General features: G+C 54.3%; 1 protein-coding gene across 1 annotated transcript in view; it reads left to right on the plus strand.

The window, feature by feature from the left end:
* Positions 1 to 20,230, plus strand: part of WWC1 (WW and C2 domain containing 1) — a 129,033-nt gene that overhangs the window by 91,035 nt on the left and 17,768 nt on the right. Inside the window, exons 11-17 of the mRNA XM_066273229.1 lie at positions 1,530 to 2,065; positions 6,008 to 6,116; positions 6,537 to 6,617; positions 7,481 to 7,567; positions 8,745 to 8,937; positions 16,981 to 17,133; positions 19,339 to 19,430. Of these exons, the coding sequence (XP_066129326.1) occupies positions 1,530 to 2,065; positions 6,008 to 6,116; positions 6,537 to 6,617; positions 7,481 to 7,567; positions 8,745 to 8,937; positions 16,981 to 17,133; positions 19,339 to 19,430 (1,251 nt within the window). The remainder of the gene's footprint in view (positions 1 to 1,529; positions 2,066 to 6,007; positions 6,117 to 6,536; positions 6,618 to 7,480; positions 7,568 to 8,744; positions 8,938 to 16,980; positions 17,134 to 19,338; positions 19,431 to 20,230) is intronic.

A 20,230-nucleotide genomic window follows, 5' to 3' on the forward strand; every position in this document is an offset into this window, starting at 1 on the left:
GGGAGTGGGGGCAGGGAGTGGGGGGGCAGTGGGGACAGGGAGTGGGGGGGCAGTGGGGGCAGGGAGTGGGGGGGCAGTGGGGACAGGGAGTGGGGGGGCAGTGGGGGCAGGGAGTGGGGGGCAGTGGGGACAGGGAGTGGGGGGCAGTGGGGGCAGGGAGTGGGGGGGCAGTGGGGGCAGGGAGTGGGGGGCAGTGGGGGCAGGGAGTGGGGGGGCAGTGGGGACAGGGAGTGGGGGGGCAGTGGGGGCAGGGAGTGGGGGGGCAGTGGGGACAGGGAGTGGGGGGGCAGTGGGGGCAGGGAGTGGGGGGCAGTGGGGGCAGGGAGTGGGGGGCAGTGGGGGCAGGGAGTGGGGGGCAGTGGGGACAGGGAGTGGGGGGGCAGTGGGGGCAGGGAGTGGGGGGCAGTAGGGACAGGGAGTGGGGGGCAGTGGGGACAGGGAGTGGGGGGGCAGTGGGGGCAGGGAGTGGGGGGCAGTGGGGGCAGGGAGTGGGGGGCAGTGGGGGCAGGGAGTGGGGGGCAGTGGCGGCCGCACTGTCCTAGGATGGGCTGGGGGCCGGCATCCCACCTCCACCACATGCAGAGCCGACCTCAGGCCCGGGCTTGGGGCGGGGGGGGGGCAACAGTGTACTATCACTGGAATTTTGTCACATTTATTTGTTTTATCAGGTATTTTAACAGTGGCCTCCTATTTGTTTTTTGGGGGTTTTTTTGTTTATTTGTTTTTTTGTATTTTTCTGAAGCTGGAAACGGGGAGAGACAGACAGACTCCCGCATGCGCCCGACCGGGATCCACCCGGCACACCCACCAGGGGCGACGCTCTGCCCACCAGGGGGCGATGCTCTGCCCCTCTGGGGCGACCAGAGCCACTCTAGTGCCTGGGGCAGAGGCCAAGGAGCCATCCCCAGCGCCCAGGCCATCTTTGCTCCAATGGAGCCTTGGCTGCGGGAGGGGAAGAGAGAGACAGAGAGGAAGGGGGGGTGGAGAAGCAAATGGGCGCTTCTCCTATGTGCCCTGGCCGGGAATCGAACCCGGGTTCCTCGCACGCCAGGCCTACGCTCTACCGCTGAGCCAACCGGCCAGGGCCGTGGCCTCCTATTTGTAATAAGTGAAACTGCTTTTCAAATTACACTTAATTATATGAAGTATACATTAAAGCGTAAAAACCTGAGTTGATCTGAATTAAAATATCGAGAGGAGTTATTTTGGCCTAGATGCAAATATGGAAAGAAACCATGAGAAGGGAGTGCCTCCCGAGGAGGGTTGGGAAATAGAGATACGGAGGGGGGGAAATGAACTTATAAGGCAGTGGGCTTGGGTTCGAACCCCAGCTCTGCCCCGTTCTGATTGTGTGGCCTTCTCAGGGTATCAGGTTCCCTCTTTAATGAAATGGGGGTGCCTGGGTGACACCCGAGGGTCCAACAAGCTAATGTGCTTTGAGTACTTGCGGTGTTTCAGAGCCAGGCAGGAGGTCCCCGTGTCCTGGCCTCTCTGTGAGTCCTCACCCTCCATTCTCTCCCCGCCCTCAGCCTCTCGAGCAGCATGCAGTCCCTGTCCTCGGGCAGCAGCCCTGGGTCCCTTGCGTCCAGCCGGGGCTCCCTGGCTGCCTCCAGCCTGGACTCCTCCACCTCCGCCAGCTTCACTGACCTCTACTATGACCCGTTTGAGCAGCTGGACTCAGAACTGCAGAGCAAGGTGGAGTTCCTGCTCCTGGACGGGGCCACGGGCTTCCGGCCGTCGGGCTGCATCACCACCATCCACGAGGACGAGGTGGCCAAGACCCAGAGGGCGGAGGGCGGCGGCCGCCTGCAGGCCCTGCGCTCCCTGTCGGGCACCCCGAGGTCCATGACCTCTCTGTCTCCGCGCTCCTCCCTCTCCTCTCCGTCCCCGCCCTGCTCCCCTCTCATCGACGACCCCCTCCTGGCTGGAGACACCTTTCTGAGCCCCCTGGAGTTTGAAGATCCAGAGCTGAATGCCACTCTGTGCGAACTGAGCCTTGGCAACAGCGCCCGGGAGAGGTACCAGCTGGAGGAACCGGGAACGGAGGGCAAACAGCTGGGCCAAGGTAGAGAACCCCACACCTGGAGGGAGGAAGCTCTGGGAGGGAGGTGGGGCCTGAGCGCGGGCCCCGGGAATAATGACGGTCGTTACTTACTGACTACCTTCTATCTCTACATGGTTTATCAGTTTACTCGTTCATGCAGTAGGCATTTTTATGTACTTACCATGCTCTAGGTCAGGGGTCCCCAAACTACGGCCCGCGGGCTGCATGCGGCCCTCTGAAGCCATTTATCCGGCCCCCGCCGCACTTCCGAGAGGGGCACCTCTTTCATTGGTGGTCAGTGAGACGTCGCAAAGTACGTCATCGCTCACATACAGTACTAATTCCGGTGACACAGGATGCACACGTCACGGCCCTGGAAGCGCGTCATATCACTTGTTACGGCTAGCAGTGACAAATATGGAACTGGACATTGACCATCTCATTAGCCAAAAGCAGGCCCATAGTTCCCATTGAAATACTGGTCAGTTTGTTGATTTAAATTTACTTGTTCTTTATTTTAAATACTGTATTTGTTCCCGTTTTGTTTTTTTACTTTAAAATAAGATATGTGCAGTGTGCATAGGGATTTGTTCACAGTTTTTTTTATAGTCCGGCCCTCCAACGGTCTGAGGGACAGTGAACTAGCCCCCTGTGTAAAAAGTTTGGGGACCCCTGCTCTAGGTCTTAGGCTAAGGGTTTTCCTTGGTGGATTCATTCATTCAACAGGTAATTGTTCTTACGTACCTACTAAAGCTAAAAGCCAGGGCCTGTGCTAACGGATGTACATGGATCCCCCATTCATTCCACAGACAGGCCATGAGCCAGGCGCTGGGTTAGTCACAAGGATGCCGTGTTCAGGACAGACAGGTCCCTGTTCTCATGAAGTATATACATGCAAATGAAAGCACAGATGATGACAGATAACCAGACCAGAAATTAAACTTGGAGAGAGGATGGAACCTTTCAGGTTGGGTTGTGAAGGAAGGTGACCTTCGAACAGCGGCTTCCACAGTGAGAAGGAGCCGGCCTTGGGAAGAGCGAAACCTCCCAGGTCTCCACGGGGCTGTTAGAGGGTCCAGACGTGGCCAGTCACCCGCAGAGCCAGGGTTAGGCAGGGTGTGCGTCACGTAAGGCCAGGTGAGCTGTGGTAACTGTGGTAAGGAGTTCGGCCTTTGTCCCATTGCAGTGGGGATCCATGTGACTGGTTGAAGCCAGGGAATGACACGATCTGTCTCCCGTTCAGCACGGGGTCAGAATGCACGTGCTGGTGTGGGTTGAGATTCAAGTTGGTGTCTTGGAAATGGAAGGCAATGCTGAGGTTGACAGCTGAGACTTACTGAGAGAAAAGCCACGTGACACGTCATAACAGCTCACATTTATTGGGGTGCATTACGTAGCGGAGATGAGCGGTATAGGGTGCAATAGGTTACTTGTATTGTGCCCATTTCACAGATGAGGAAACAGTGGTTCAGAGAGGTGACATCACTTGCCGTTGGTCCCCCACCCAGCAGTGGGAAAGCAAGGATTGGAACCTGCATTTTTTCTGACCCGAAAACCCAACCTCTTCGCTGTCGTGCTCCTCTTAGGGTGCGAGCTAGCCTGGTGTGTTCATTCCTGGGACACTCTGACCCTGGGCGTAGAGGTCGGGACTGAGCAGGGTGCTCAGGCAGCTCCCCTGGGCCTCTGGCCTCTCCTGGCGATGCCCTGCTGAGCACAGGTGTACAAGACACTGGTCCTGTCATGCACATTTGCTTGTTTAAGCCTCACAACCGTTCTGCAGTGGGTGCCGCTTTAGCCCATAATACAGATGAAAGAAGTGAGGCACAGTGAGGTTAAGTGGCTCGTTCGAAGGTCAGCGTCACAGCTAGGAGACAGAAGAGTCAAGGTTGGCGCCAGGCCTGCCCAGAACCTCCGTGCAGGAAGGCACGGGCTAGCTCTGCCTCGGGCTTCTGCTCCTGGCTCCTTGCGTGGCCAGCGAGGAGCTGGACCCAGCCCCGCGTTAAAGCTACAGCAAACGGGCAAGCGGGCTGCCAGGGTGCCCAGAAGTATCCGTTCATTTGCGAGGGAGGGCCAGTGGCAAGGGGGAGGGGGAGGGGATACACGGCAGTTCCCTGGTTCGTTAAAGGCTCCACTGCCTGAGCCGTTTCCTTAGCTGAGGAGGCGAGGGATCCCTGGGGCTCCCTCATCAGGAGGGAAGTCGTGCCTGCCGAGTGCTCTTGACAAAAATAAAAACAGCCTTCCCACTGCAGCAGGTGGCGGACTTCGGGAAATTCTTCCCCGGAGAGGAGGAGGTGCATGTGGAACCTCTGTGCAGGCTCAAGAAGATGCTAGCCAAGGCTGGGGTCTGAGGTTGGGACACTCAGACCCCAGCCGGGTGTCTGTCGGGAGTGGCGCCCCTGCCCTCCCCCACAGCGTCCTGGAAGTGGGGGTGCGGGGTGGGCTAGAGACAGCCCTCTCAGGAGAGCGTTTCCCTCCCGCCCCCTCCCTCCTCAACCTTCCCGCAGTGATCGCAGTGATGGATGCCAGGCTGAGCGCAGCCGCTGAGCGCAGCCGCTAAGCAGGTTATGCGATTAGTGCTGCTGCTCAGTCAGCAGACAAATTAATCTCCTTAAGTGGTTTAGCGGAGGGTAGAGACGTGGGGGGGGGGGGCGGAGACGGGAGGTCCGCAGGCTGCAGCAGGTGTGGGATCCGGGCTCGAAGAGATGCACCCAGGTGGCCGCTTGTATCTCCCAGGCTCCCGGCACAGCCCTTTCCCCAGCCTGCCCACCCCCAGTCTCTTCCTCAGTCACTCCCCGTGCCTGGCACACAGTGGGTGCTCCGTAGCGCCCGCTGGGAGGTCAAGGGACCTGAACGTGGCCTTCTCCACCGCCTAGAGGGAGGAACTACCCTATTCATTCTGGTGGCTCTGAGCATGGCAGTGGGCCTGGCACACCGTCAGTACCCGTGACTCGGGGCAGGAAGGAGTGTGCAGCGTGTGCCAAGCGCCCGGTCTGAGCACTGGGTCGGGGCCTTTGAGGGGCTCCGTCCAGGGCAGCTTGGTGAGCTGAGTGAGGCCGAATGGGAGGGCCGCACGTCAGTCCTTCCTGCCCACCCCTTGCCCTTCCCGAGGGTCCAGGGGCTGTTATTTTGCCCTAGGTGCGTAGGGGGTCTGTCTAGAAGGCCTGGGAATGACATTGCAGTCGGGATGGGGGTGATGGGTTTTGTTAGAGCGCTTTTCCCACACCAATCGCTCTGCTACTAACGTCCCTATAATGTTTATTGAGTCCCCCCGACAGCCCGACAAGTAAGTGTTCTTCCCATTTCACAGATGATCCGTGTCCCAGTATCTTGAAGCAGTAAGCTGTGGAGCCGAGATTTGAACCCAGGCAGTTGATTTTTGTTTGTTTGTTTGTTTTTTTGTGGCAGAGACAGAGAGAGTCAGAGAGAGGAACAGATAGGGACAGACAGACAGGAAGCAGGAAGGGAAAGAGATGAGAAACATCAATTCTTCGTTTACGATTCCTTAGTTGTTCATTGGTTGATTTCTCATATGTGCCTTGACGGGGGGGGGGGGGGGGGGGCTACAGCAGACCGAGTGACCCCTTGGCTTGAGCCAGCAACCTTGAGCTCAAGCTGGTGAGCTTTGCTCAAACCAGATGAGCCCGCGCTCAAGCTGGCGACTTCGGGGTCTTGAACCTGGGTCTTCCGCATCCCAGTTCAATGCTCTATCCACTGCGCCACCGCCTGGTCAGGCTGAACCCAGGCAGTTTGACTCCAGAGTCTGGGATGTCAAACACAGAATCAGAGGCTACCCTTTCTGCACCTCTGAGCAAGGCAGGACTTGGCTGCCGAGTTCAGAGGTGGCTGGGATTTGTCAGGGCCATCTTAGGACAGAGGGTGGATGGATCTACAGGGTGTGTTGCAAAGACAGTACCCTGGTTTCTGAACCCCACCTTCCGCCCCTTTTCCCACCTCTTCCTTCAGCTGTGAATACGGCCCAAGCATGTGGCCTCAAAGTGGCCTGTGTCTCGGCCGCTGTGTCGGATGAATCCGTGGCCGGGGACAGTGGTGTGTATGAGGCCTCCGTGCAGAGGTGAGTCCCTGAGTCCCAGATCTCTGGAAACACAGAATCTGTAGACTTTGGGCCCCCAGGGTGTGTGGGAAAGACCTTCAGGAGGGCATGCCCCGGTGACCCCACCTTCCCCCGGCAGCCCTGTCGGGGGCTCTGCCAAAGAGGCAGGCAGCACAGCTCCTCCTGGGGCTGGGAGGCTTCCAATCTGGGAGAGCTCGTCTGGTGGGTGCCATTCCGGGGCATCGGGCTAGGGCAGCGCGTACCAGAGAAAAGGGAGCCCCTTGGAGAACGGGATTTGGAGCAGCCAGGGGTGGGCGGGTCTGCAGGGAGCCTGAGCCCACCCACCCAAGCTTCCTCCTGGGGGAGTGACCACACACCCCCAGACGGAGCCCAGGCTGCTGCCGGGAGCTCTGACCGTCCTTCTCCCGTCCTGCCCTCCAGACTTGGTGCTTCCGAAGTCCCCGCTTTTGACAGTGACGAATCAGAAGCCGTGGGAGCCACCCGGGTTCAGATTGCCTTGAAGTAAGTGACGGGGAGGGTGGGGACAGAGGGGAAGGGTCTGTGCAGGGTCTCTCTGTGGTGGGGAGCAGCAGCGTCCCCCAGCATTCACCTTGCCGGCTGCCCGGGGAGGAGGGGAGAACAACAGGACCTCCCCCAGTTAGTTGTGAGCTCCTAATTAAAGGTGGGGGGGGGGGCGGCTCTTTCCCTGCCTCCCAGCTCCCCGTTTTACAAAAGAGAAAAATGAGGTTTTGAAGACTTTGTTATCTGCCCCCAACTCACTAAGCAGGCCAGTGGCAGAGCCAGACCTGGACCCAGACCTCCTGCCTCTTGCTGTGTTTCTGTCTTCCCGACCCGTCCGAGGTCCAGACCTCTGGACCCAAGGCAGCCCCTGGGGGCTGCAACCCAAATTTGCATTTCTTCTTTCTTCTTGATGGGGGATCACCTCAATATTCTTTTCTTTTTTATTTTATTTTTTTTTAATTTATTGATTTTAGAGAAAGAGGAAGGGAGATAGAGACAGAAAAAAACAAAACAAAACATTGGTCCGTTCCTGTCTGTGCCCCGACTGGGGATTGAACCTGGCAACCTCTGTGCATCAGGATGATGCTCTAACTAGCTGAGCTCGGTGGCCAGGCCCTCAGTATTTTTTTTAATAGCAACTAATTGCCAGCATTTAGATACCAGGACATTTCACACAAACTTCTGGCTCCTCTTGAAACAACTCCGACTGCTAGCTTCTACACTCCTGAACGGCAGCACATGCTGGGTCTGTGCTCCCTGGCTCACCACACGTCTCCAGAGCAGCCGGCAGCCACATCTGTGATTACTACGACAGAGATAAATGTGTTACTAATAGGTACTCCGTCTGCCCCTGTTCGTTACAGGTATGACGAGAAGAATAAGCAGTTTGCAATATTAATCATCCAGCTGAGTAACCTCTCTGCTCTGTTGCTGCAGCAAAACCAGAAAGTGTGAGTATTAGCCGACAGGGTGGAGTGTGCATCAGCCCCTCCCCCTCCGCAGCCATCCCTGGGGTCGCTCTCCTGCTCTGAACTGCTCGGATAATGGGCCCCATAAACTCCCTGTGAGTATTTCGTGCCTGTGATTGGGACGTAAGGTGTCAGCATAGCTATTGTAGAAACAGGCATGATGGCAGACACGCCGGCTAGAACGAAAAGCACTCTGGACAGCTGTGATGCCTTCACAGATACATCCTGAGCGCCCAGCATGTGCCAGCACCAAGAACAGGGTGGTGAGCAAATCCCTGCCCTCATGAACTCGAAGCCTCGCGAAGAAGAAGGTCACGGTCCCTTTTATCTGCTCTAAGCTCAGATGTTCCACACAAAGAGAGACGGGTCTGCCAGTTGAGTCAGCGCCCGTCACTGTGCTCCTGTCGGAAGGGTGTGATGGGGGTTACCTTGAACGGGATAACAGGGCGCATCTACATGCCTCCACTGTCTGCGTGTTGGCTCTTCTCCTTGCAGACTGGGTTGATGTTTCACTGAGCTCGTCTGCCTCCACTGTAGGCCTTGACGACAGCAACGGCAGCTTATATTTCTGTGTCGGCGCCCAGCCAGCACCCGGGGGTGCGACGCAGGAAGGAGGGAGGCAGGGGGAAGGCCGTCTAGAAGGAAGACGAGCTAGGACACTGGGGTGTTTTCTGTCTTGTGCTCGTCCATGCACCCCCAGGACGAATACCCTTCCGCACAGCTCATTGGTGCTCCAGCCGGGGTATTGGAGCAAGTGCAACAGCAAGCTCTCGGGGCCAAAGGGTAAACGCATCTGTGGTTTTGTGCGGATCGTCACGTTCCCCTCTGCAGGGGTCGTCACACTTTGCCTCCTTACCAGCGATGGTATGAGGGTCCCCCAGTGTTAACAAGCAGCCTCGCCGATCCCTCTGTACTCTGCTGGCCTCAGACCCCACCTGCTTCAGGGTGCTAAGGATTTGGGGGATTCGGGAGAAGGAAGACCAGTGTGTTATCCTTAGGGGCCCTTCTGTATCCTTCACACGGACCTGTGTGGCCACTTGAGAAATGACGAACCCGGCCACTGTTGTTTTCTCCGGCACCTGCAGCGGCGGGTCAGCCCGACACGTCAGCCCCGGACCTGAGCTGACCCGGGCTCCGCTGCGTTTCTGTTTCCCTCCAGGAACATCCGTGTGGCCGTCCTCCCCTGCTCCGAAAGCACCACCTGCCTGTTCCGGACGCGGCCCCTGGATGCCGCGGACACCGTCGCGTTCAATGAGGTGTTCTGGGTGTCCATGTCCTATCTAGCCCTTCACCAGAAGACCTTAAGAGTCGACGTCTGTGCCACTGACCAGAGCCACCTGGAGGATTGCCTGGTGAGGACTGTGTCTGTCTGTCTGTCTGTCTCTTCTGCCTTCTGCCCTTCTGGGAATTGATCCACCTTGTGTGTCAGGGAGAAGGCTTGGTGAAAAGGTTGCAAGCTCATCCGGGCTTCTAGGCAGAGAGACTCTTCCACGAGCAGACGGCATTCTCAGACTTATTGAAGCTGCGGGGAGTTCGTTTCACAGGAGGAAGAATAACAGACCTAAAACTGTTTTTTAGAATGCCGGAACCCAGAAGATAACCAGCCCCTGCCGTGGCTTCACTGTGCGGCATTATAGGAGAACCAGTATTCAGAGGCTCAAGTCCCAGCTTTACCTCTTGCTATGTAGCTGGGTGACCTCGGGCACGTTACTTAACCTCTCTGATCCTGTTTTCTCATCCATAAAATGCAGATGATACTGCCTCCTTCATGCCCACTAGAAGAGTCATTGTGAGGATTAAGCGAGACAGTTCGTATAAAGCACCTACTCAGTGCCCGGCACACAGTAGGTCCTCATTGGATAGAGCCACTGATAGCCCCGTCCCTGGAGCAGAGCTCCTCCGACTTCTTCTTTCTTCTCCCTGTGTTTCCAGGCATCAGGATTGGAGATGGAGTAGCCCCGGGTTCATTGGGGTCCCAAGAATGCCACTCCCTCAGAGACAGGCAGACCCAAGTGCATGTAGATGTCGCTCAGCCTTCTTATCTGCAAAGTGGGAATCAGCAGCAAACTCAGGGGCTTGTTGTGACACACAAATGAGTTAACAGAGGTGAAGGGCTTTGTGAACCCTACGCCATTCAGAGTTCAGAGTATGTATCTGGACAATAAGGTGTGGGCACAGTGGAGCCGGGACATGGACTTATACCTAGAAGGCAGCCCCACCCACTGTCACCTTTCCTGGGAACCTGTTGGGTGCTGGGGACATGGTGGGGAACCAGATAGACGCAGAGCCAACTTTGATGGCCAAGACGTCAACCAATAAGGACAGGTGATGCTCTGTGACGAGGACCGCGTCGGAGGTGATAGGTAGCACAGGAGAACAGGGGCACAGGCCAAGGAGGAGAGTGGGATGTGTACACCTCTCTAAATCTGAAGGGAGTCGGGAAGTGTCAGGGGGTAGCCCTGCTCCTGGCCGGCTGGTCTCCTTCCCCCTGCGGTGACCCACGGGCCTCCGCCCATATGGAGAGCCTTCGTCCTCTCCACCCCTGACCCCGCTGGGCTTGTGCTGTCAAACCCTTGTCTGCCGTGGAATTGTGGGGCCGCGTCTAGGGAGTGCTGGCCCTGCGTCACCAGCCCTGTGCTTCCCTGCCCTGTTCCCGAAGTCAGTTCAGTCCTCAGTCTGTTTCCTTCTCTGACAGGTGCTTCTCTGGGGATTAGATGAGGCGCTAAAGCGGCGCTTTCCAAACTTTCAAAACACACACCAGCGTTAGTTACCTGGGGCTCCGGTGAGAGTGCAGGTTGTGGTTCAGCGGGTCTGGGGTGGGGCACGAGATTCTGCATTTCTAGGAAGCTGCCAAGTGGCGCTGATGCTGCTGGTCTCCAGAGCGAGGATGAAAAGCGGTGAGGAGTCCTGGGTACCGGTTCCTACCCCTTCTCCGCCGGCTGCGTCACCGCATCTGTTGTTGTTACTGACAGTTATGCAATAGCCCGCATCGATTGGGGACAATTTATGTGGCCGGCCTTGAGTTGAGGTCCTTACATGTGTTCTCTCTATTGATCCTCACTCAGTCTTATAAAATAGGGTCTCTTATACCAGAGGCACAAAGAGGAGAAGAAAGAACTTCAAGGTCACCCAGTCAGGAGGTGGCAGGCGCCACGTTAGAACCCAGGCAGTTTGGCCTCTGGAGCCCGCAGGTGGGGATGGTGACTGAAGGGCGTGGCAAGCATGGAGGACACCGAATGACAGAGCAGGACGCTTTTCCAAACCTGGGCTCCCCCAGGGAGGAGTTTCCTCAGTCAGCCCTGGCTACTCCTAAACCAGAAGAGGCTCCATCCTATTTTCTTCTGCTCCTTGGATGCCTTTTACTCTTCCTCCCTCATTGAAGTCGGACTATTGCTGGTTGCCATTGCAGCAGCCAAGCGCCCATCCCATCGCGGGCTTGTCTCCGTCCCTGGCCAATGGGAGACCTACTTCTCCAGTATCCTGTGGGGACTTGGAGCATCAGGCTGTCATGTTTTGGTGGCTGAGGGAGGCGAGGAAGTGAGGCAGAAGAGAGGGGGTGGTCCGCTTCCATGCCGATGTTCCCTCTCTGCTGCGTTCGCGGAATCCCTGCGCGGTTTCCAGCCGCTTCACCAGCCCGGCAGCAGGCGTGTGGTCCTGACCGAGGCTGTGTGTCCAGCCGCTGGGCTGAGAACTTTGCGTGTGGTATCCATTTAATCCTCACAACAGCCGGGGAGGAGCATTGGGATTACCGCCCTTTGACAGATAGGAATCGCAGCCCCAAAGGCTAAGGAATCTGTCCCGGTCACCTAGCCAGTAGGAAGAGAAACCTGTATGTGAGCACGGATTCCACGACCCTCACGCTTAGCCATCACGACCCCACCTCTCACAGGCTTACTGTAAGTGTCTCCCGGGTCCCCAGACCTAGATTATGGTGGGACACACAGCCTGCCTTCCCCAACATTTCAGGCAGTGGTTCTAGCAGATGCTTTAGTGTGGCATAGCGGGTCACGGGTTTTGCAGCTGGGCCGTGGTTACCCACCCGCAAAAATGAAGCTCAGTGCTCTCAGCGCAGGTTCTGCTGAGGCAGCCGCTTCCCAGGCCCTGCTCAGGTCTCGGGGTTAGCCAGCACAATGGCTCCCCAGCCCTTTCCCACCTTGCCATCTCCACTTGGCAAAACCCCAGCCCTGTAGCAGTGGACTCTCCACCGCCTCGCCACTTGTGCTGCTGGAGAAACACCACAACTGCACCGTATGGTGTCATTTTAAAATCATGGTCACCAAGCTCCCATAAGGCCTAATGCTGCCTGGCACCGTTCCGTGTTTCCATAGACTGTTTACTCTCCTGCTTGGCCCAATGGTGAATTCTTCTTTCTCTCTCTCTCTCTATCTTTTTTAACAAGAGAGGGTGGGGAAGGGATAGACAGGGACAGACAGGAAGAGAGAGAGAGATGAGAAGCATCAATTCTTACGGCACCTTAGTTGTTCATTGATTGCTTTCCCATATGTGCCTTGACCGGAGGTTCCGGCCAAGCCAGTGACCTCTTACTCAAGCCAGTGACCTTGGGCTCAAGCCAGTAAACACGGGGTCACGTCCATGATCCCATGCTCAAACTGGCAATCTCGGGGTTTCAAACCTGGGTCCTCTGAGTCCCAGGCAGATGCTCTATCCACTGCGCCACTGCCTGGTCAGGCCCAGTGGTGAATTCTTATCCTCGCCTCTCCCTCCAGCCTCCCGCGCCCCCCCCCCCCCTGAGGCCCTCGTGTCTCTCAGAGGAAGAATAGAACGAACCAGAGGAGAGTCTGCACAGCTCCCACCCACGGTTAGCTGCTCTCCTAGGTCCTGCCGTCCCTCCTCGTTCTGAGGATGGGCCCTCCGCGCTCCCATCCCTCAAGGACATCCCGGCCACCTGTTCCTCTGCTCTTCCCTGTCTGCCGTTTGCCCACCACCCCCGGGATCTGTCCCTGTCAATTACCGACACACACGCTGTTACTTCCCCTATGCTTAAAAAAGAACACACACACCCCCTTTGTATTTTTTACCCCTGTCTACCTGCAGCTATGACATTATTTCTTTCCTTTTCTTCCTAGCAAACTGTGAAGCTGTTCATGTGCTTTGTAACCCAACCCATGTGGGCTTTTTTTATTTTTTTATTTATTTATTTTATTTTTTACAGAGACAGAGAGTGAGTCAGAGAGAGGGATAGACAAAGAGGAACGGAGAGAGATGACAAGCATCAATCATTAGTTTTCCGTTGCGCTTTGCAACACCTTAATTGTTCATTGATTGCTTTCTCATATGTGCCTTGACCACGGGCCTTCAGCAGACCAAGTAACCCCGTGCTGGAGCCAGCAACCTTGGGTTCAAGCTGGTGGGATTTTTGCTCAAACCAGATGAGCCCACGCTCAAGCTGGCGACCTCGGGGTCTTGAACCTAGGTTCTCTGCATCCCAGTCCAACGCTCTATCCACTGTGCCACCGCCTGGTCAGGCCCACGTGGGCTTTTGCCCTCATCTTTCCACCCGAAATGTGCTCATCAGGGTCTTCAGTGACATGTTTGTTGCTAAATCCAGTGGCCAGCCCCCCATCCTCGTCCTCGGTGGCCTCGTTATTGCATCTGGCTTGTTCGCTTCATTCCACTTTCCTCGACACCCTTTGCCGTGACACTTTGCTGGCCTAGCGTTCTTCCCACGTCACTGGCTTCTCTCTGTGTCTCCTTGGCTGCCTCTTCCTTGCCCCCTGACCCCTGTGTCGGAGGGCCCCAGGGCTCAGGCCTTGGTCCTCTGCCCTTTGCTATTTCCGTTCGCTCCATTAGTGGTGTCTCCCGGCTTGAAGCACCATCCCAAATGTACAGGTCCAGCCTGGGCCTCTTGGCACCTCTTGGCACCTCTAACTGATGCGTCCACTGCCTGCTCCACATCTCTTGTGTGTCCAGCAGGCATCTCAGATGAACTTGTCCACAAGCACGGCCGTGTTCTTTCCTCCTGCGTCGTCACTGTCTCAGCTGACGGCAGCCTCATACTTCCATTGCCGGGCCAGACACCTCAGTCACCCTGACCCCTCTCTTCCTGCTGCCTGCCACATCCCGTCCCTCAGAAACTCCTGGTAGCTTCACCTTCAGAAGACCCCTAGACGACACTCACCTCTCCCCTGGCCCCTACGCACTGTCCTCACTCACCTGGATTTTTGCAGCTGTCTCCCACGGGGTCTCCCCGCCTATGTCCTGGCCTCCTTTCCTCGCTGTCCCACATGCACGTCACTGTTGTGCTCAACCTTCCCATGGCTTCTGTATGCACCTAGAGCCAGCACCTGGGCCCTCTGCCTGGCTCCCAGGCCTTCGGGGGTGTGCTCCTTCTTAATTCGGATTTCATTCCCAAGACTTTCTCCAGTGTCCCTGTGCCCCTTGAATACACCTGCTAGCTCCCAGTTCCGGGCCTTTGCACTTGCTGTCCCCTCTGCCTGGAATTCTCTTCTCCCAAATGTGGATGGACAAGGATCACTCCCTTGCCTCGTTTTGGGCTTGACCCAAGGGTCCCTCACCTCAGTGAGCTCTTTATTCCACCCTGCTGACCACTGCCTTCTCCTTCCTCTCTCTTACCCCTCCCACCCACCTCCTCTGTATTATTTTTCTCTGCAACTTATCACCCGATATTTCTCTACATCACACATTCTAGGGTAGACATTATTTTCACAGTTTACCATCTCTGGATTCAAGTTGCAATTTATAAATAGATGGCAGTGCCTAGTTTGATTGGCAATTATTTTTCCTTCTTGGTGGGGCATGAAATAATAGTGTACCTGATAAAACTGAGGACTCTTAAGTGTATTTGGATCTAATGTAACACCACATGGAATTTACTTACTGATTTGTTTCTCTGATTCCCCCAGACCGGAAGCTAAGCTCATGGGGGCAGGGATTTTTTTGTGCCTTAAATCCTGCTGTATCCCAAGCACCCAGAGCTGGCATCTGGCACCTGGCACATAAAGGCTACTCGACAGCTGTATACATATACAATAAATGAATGAATGAATGTGTAAATGCCTTCAAAGTGCATCCCTTTCACTGAAATAGACCATATTCACATCTATGATAAATCTTTTTTTTTTTTTTTTAATAAATTTTTATTAATGGTAATGGGATGACATTAATAAATCAGGGTACATATATTCAAAGAAAACATGTCTAGGTTATTTTGTCATCAAATTATGTTGCAAACCCCTCGCCCAAAGTCAGATTGTCCTCCGTCACCCTCTATCTAGTTCTCTGTGCCCCTCCCCCTCCCCCTAACTCTCTCCCTCCCTCCCTCCCATGTCCTCCCTCCCCCCCCCCCCACCCTTGGTAACCACCACACTCTTGTCCATGTCTCTCAGTCTAATTTTTATGTTCCACCAATGTATGGAATCATGTAGTTCTTGTTTTTTTCTGATTTACTTATTTCACTCCTTATAATGTTATCAAGATCCCACCATTTTGCTGTAAATGATCTGATGTCAATCTATGATAAATCTTGTTGGAATTAATAACAGTCTGATGGCTGTGTTGCACCTCAGAACTGTGGTTATATTCATTCATCCTTGCCCCTCAAACGTGGCCTGGCATGTTCTGAATCGTAATATCTGATGTACTTGTCTGTCTCCCCAGGACGCCGTGAGCTCCTTGGGGGCAGAATCATGTCTTACACGTACATTTCTGTGGCTCCAGAGTCCACATGGGGCTCAGAGATTATTTATTAAAGAAATAATGAGTAATATACACAGATGAGTGTCTATTTACCTTTTTTCTAACTGCCTAAAATGTGCCAGGCATATCACACCTGAATTGGCTCTGATTCCCCCCTCCCACAGCCCTGCAGGTAGGGTTCCTTCCCTGTTTTCCAGAGGAGGAAGCTGGTGCTGAACAAGGAAGGTGTCGGGTGTGTGTGTGTGTGTGTGTGTGTGTGTTTCACCTACTCACAACTGTTTCCCCAGAAGACACCTTCAGCCATAGCGCTTAGGACAGTCCATACCGTGCCCTGGTGCAGGCGCCTAGAAGGAAACTCTGGGAGAAAGGGTCCCAGCTGGGTTGGGGAGCACCCTCCTTCTCCCAGGTGCCATCCGGGGCAATGGCTTGGCTGCCCACCCACTTTGCAAACTGGCTTGGGTATTTCTGCCACCCATGGGCACAGACCCAGGTGTGTTGGGGGAAAGTGAATGAGATGCACCCCAAACCTTTGGAAGAGGGCACCCCAACATGCCTTCAAAGAAGGCACGTTGACACAATAGGACTACTGAGAAATGATTAAAATTATTTCGTTGTTCTTTCCACAAAGGATGGCTAGTAAAAATATGAAGCCACTTGAAATAAAACCCTCTCTCTGGGAGGCTATATTCAGGTAGGTTACTTTGTTGTAGTTTGTTTTATTCTTTTTTTTTTTCTTTTCATTTTTCTGAAGCTGGAAACAGGGAGAGACAGTCAGACAGACTCCCGCATGCGCCCGACCGGGATCCACCCGGCACACCCACCAGGGGGCGACGCTCTGCCCACCAGGGGGCGATGCTCTGCCCATCCTGGGCGTCGCCATGTTGCGACCCTCCTGGGTGTCGCCATATTGCGACCAGAGCCACTCTAGCGCCTGGGGCAGAGGCCACAGAGCCATCCCCAGCGCCCGGGCCATCTTTTGCTCCAATGGAGCCTTGGCTGCGGGAGGGGAAGAGAGAGACAGAGAGGAAGGCGCGGCGGAGGGGTGGAGATGCAAATGGGCGCTTCTCCTATGTGCCCTGGCCGGGAATCGAACCCGGGTCCTCCGCACGCTAGGCCGACGCTCTACCGCTGAGCCAACCGGCCAGGGCTTATTCTTAAGGGATCCATTTCACGATTCAAAGAAAAATTGTTTAGGAAGGTTTACTATAGAGAAATCCTGCTTTCTCAACCCTTCCATCCCAATCTCGGCAACTATCTATATAGATAACCACTTTGATTAGTTTATTCATTATTTCTTGCTACAGATGATCATGTGATCATGTTCACTCTTTCTTGTACCTCAAATATGGTGTGAAATACATATATATATATATGTATGTATGTATGTATTCTGATATCTCCATGTCTTGTACAAAATGTAGCATGTTATACTGTTTTGCACTGTCCTGTTTTTTCCCTTAATAATCCCACCTGGGGGTCTCTCCATATCCGTACCCAAAGATAAACATTTAATGAATGTTTGGCAAATGAGTAAACCAGTGAATGAAAAATTGGTGCATGCGTGATTGTTGGACGTGATTAACACCTAGCCCTCTCTTCCTTCCCGGAAGCTGCCATCTGCCCTGGAGTGGTGTTTTCCATACTTTCCCCCAGGAGCCAAATTCCTCGGGTGTCCTTGTCATCCTGATCGTAACCCTCCGTTTTCCCGCCCTCCACAGGGAGGCGCCCAGATCAGCCTGGCTGAGGTCTGCCGGTCTGGGGAGAGGTCGACTCGCTGGTACAACCTCCTGAGCTACAAATACTTGAAGAAACAGAGCAGGGAACCCAAGCCAGGGGGCGCCCGGGCCCCCACGCCGGGGCCGGAAAGCACGGTGAGCGGGGCCTCCTCCTACGAACGCGGCACCTGGAAGGTAGAAAGCACGGCCTCTCCCGGAGCTGGAGGCGGAGAGGAGGGGCAGACAGGGGGAAGAACACTGGGGTCGGCTCTGCCCACCAGGGGGCAATGCTCTGCCCACCAGGGGGAGTCGCTCTGCCGCTACCAGAGCCACTCTAGCGCCTGGGACAGAGGCCAAGGAGCCATCTTTGCTCCAATGGAGCCTCGGCTGCGGGAGGGGAAGAGAGAGACAGAGAGGAAGGAGAGGGGGGAGGAGTGGAGAAGCCGAGGGGCGCTTCTCCTGTGTGCCCTGGCCGGGAATCGAACCGGGACTTCTGCACGCCAGGCCGACGCTCTACCACTGAGCCAACCGGCCAGGGTCCATTCACGACTTCTTAAAAATGACGTGGGGAAAGAAAGACAAATCTGCGGCAGGTAGAGAGCTAGCCCTTAATTGAGACCCCGCTGTGTGCCTCGTGGTCCATCGTGGAGGCTTTCCGTCAGAGGCAGACGACCATTGGGAGGCTGGATGCTTCTTGGTTGGGTGACGGGTTGATCAGTTCACCTCTCAGCCTCCGTTCATGTCCAACCTGAGTCTAAAAGGGTTGCCTTGAAGCTTTGAAGAAGTAAGGGTTTGACAGAGGGTATCTGTTTCATCATTTCTTTTTGCTTGGAAATCTCACCTTTGCCTATGCTTTAGTTAAAACGTATTTTCATTTTAGTGTAGTACACTTGAACCTATTAAATACCCTGAAACTGTCTCCTACGCTTGGAAAGCCCACATCTGCTGGCCAAGTAGACCGGCCAGGGCTCTGCTGAGCGGAGAGGCTGCACTGGATCATAGAGTGATTCGGCGTATGGGGTCCTAATGGGTTCGCTGACGGAGTGAGAGCGATTCAGGGTGGCCTGTCACCCTCTGCTGTGCTCCGTCCCTCTGTCAGTACTCAGTTACTTTGGACAGTCACTGCCCAGAACTCAGCGGAGGGGAGGGGCTAGGTCACACAGGTAAGGAGAGGGTAAGGATTAAATGTTTCCTCCTCCTCCTCTTCTCTTCCTCCCCCTCCTCCTTCTTCTTCATCCTCATCCTCATCATTTTCTGTGCTTCCTGTTAGGTCAGGCACGGTCCCATTTATTATATGTAGTTTCTCAAGGCTCAGAAAGGTTACCTAAGGACATACATCTCTAATCTACATCTCAGAAAAAAAGCTAGGTCTCAAGCCCAGGTCTGAGTCCTTCACTCCAAAACCATGACAAGGAGCTGGCAAAGGTCTTTACAAAAGACCCCTCTGCTTTCTAGGTCAGTGTTCTTGGGTAAGTCGCATCAACCTTAGACACATTGGCTTTCTCATTCCCGTTTCTCAAGGGAATGATCACATCATCTCTCCCTCCCAGGATGGTTATAAGGATTCATTTAGGTGCAGCATGTAAGCCATTTATCCATGCCTGGCATATACCAGGCCTTCAATTGACTTTAGTTCTTCCCCTCTTTCCTGCCTCAAAAGAAAATCTAGTTTTACACTACCAGGGGTGTTTGCAAATTAACTATGTGTTCAGGACAGGTCAGTTTTGCTTTGCTATTAGCCGCCATTCGCTGAGTGCCAGTTATGTGCTAGGTACTTTTCAGCATACCTCGTGTGTTTAATCTTCATAACAACCCTTTGTGGTATGTATTATAGGAAACTCAGTCTCAGAGAAGTTACATAATTTCCTCAACTTGACCGGCTTTTTCACTGTAGACCCTATTCAGTATAGACACTCTTCCTCCAGGAAGCCTTCCCTGAATGCAACCCCCTAAACTGACTTTGCGCTTGCTTCTCTGTTTCCAAGCTTCAATACTTCTGGTGTAGTCTCTATCACTTTGTTTTGTTATTGATGGTTCATGTGATGGTCTCCTTGGCTACACTGTGATCTCCTTACAACCGGAGACCTGTAACCCTCTCTCACTCAGCTGCTGAGCGTGGCTGTCTTCCAAAACTGTCCACGCATACCGGGGTTATTCTCAGGAGAACTGCTAGTTAGGAGACCTAGCTCCGTACTTCCCACGTTATAAGTGACCGTGCGGCAAGATGCTTACCTGTTCTGGTCTCCAGTTCTGCCCTCAGTTCATTGGGCGGGTCACACTCCAAGGAGCTCTGATTCTTGCCAGGAGGGGCGCCCTCCATGGTGTGCCAACGAATGGACCCATCAGCCTTTGTCTCCACAGGACGCCGTGTCTGCCCTGTTGGAACAGACAGCGGTGGAGCTGGAGAAGAGGCAGGAGGGAAGGAGCAGCACCCAGACCCTGGGAGACGGCTGGTGAGTGAGGGCTCCCTCGGGCCTCAGGAACTGATCTGCCTTGGGCCGCGGGCCCAGGGAACAGGTCCCCGAATGCCGGAGCAACCTGGGGAAGTGTCTCTGTAGGAAAACTTGAGAACCTGTTTCCTGATGGGCTCCTCGCAGGCAACAGGGCCGTCCAGAGCCTGGCACAGGGGTGCCCCAGATCCCTTCCCAGTTTGTCATTCTGTGTTCTGTGACTCGCTTCTGCTAGTTCACATCTAATACTAGTTCGTCTCGGTGCACCTACATCGATTCTGGATTAGAAAATTTAAAGACGCTTGAGATTATTATAAGTGGAAAATAAGTATAATTTTCCGTAGTTTGGAGGTTCCTCAGTAAGGAATTGCATTTGACTACCAGGAACAGAGAGCAGAAATAAGAGGCTTAAATAGATAGTTTAGTTTATTTTTATTTATTTTTTAAAGACTTTTTTTTTTTTTTTTTTTTTTTTTTTTTACAGAGACAGAGAGAGGGATAGACAGGGACAGACAGACAGGAACAGAGAGATGAGAAGCATTAATCATTAGTTTTTTATTGCAACACCTTAGTTGTTCATTGATTGCTTTCTCATATGTGTCTTGACCATGAGCCTTCAGCAGACTGAGTAACCCCTTGCTGGAGCCAGCGACCTTGGGTCCAAGCTGGTGAGCTTTAGCTCAAACCAGATGAGCCCGCATTCAAGCTGGTGACCTCAGGGTCTCAAACCTGGGTCCTCCGCATCCCGGTCCGATGCTCTATCCACTGCGCCACCACCTGGTCAGGCTATTTTTATTTATTTT

The sequence above is a fragment of the Saccopteryx bilineata genome, chromosome 4 (genome assembly GCF_036850765.1).
Source record: "Saccopteryx bilineata isolate mSacBil1 chromosome 4, mSacBil1_pri_phased_curated, whole genome shotgun sequence".
Taxonomy (NCBI): Eukaryota; Metazoa; Chordata; class Mammalia; order Chiroptera; family Emballonuridae; genus Saccopteryx; species Saccopteryx bilineata.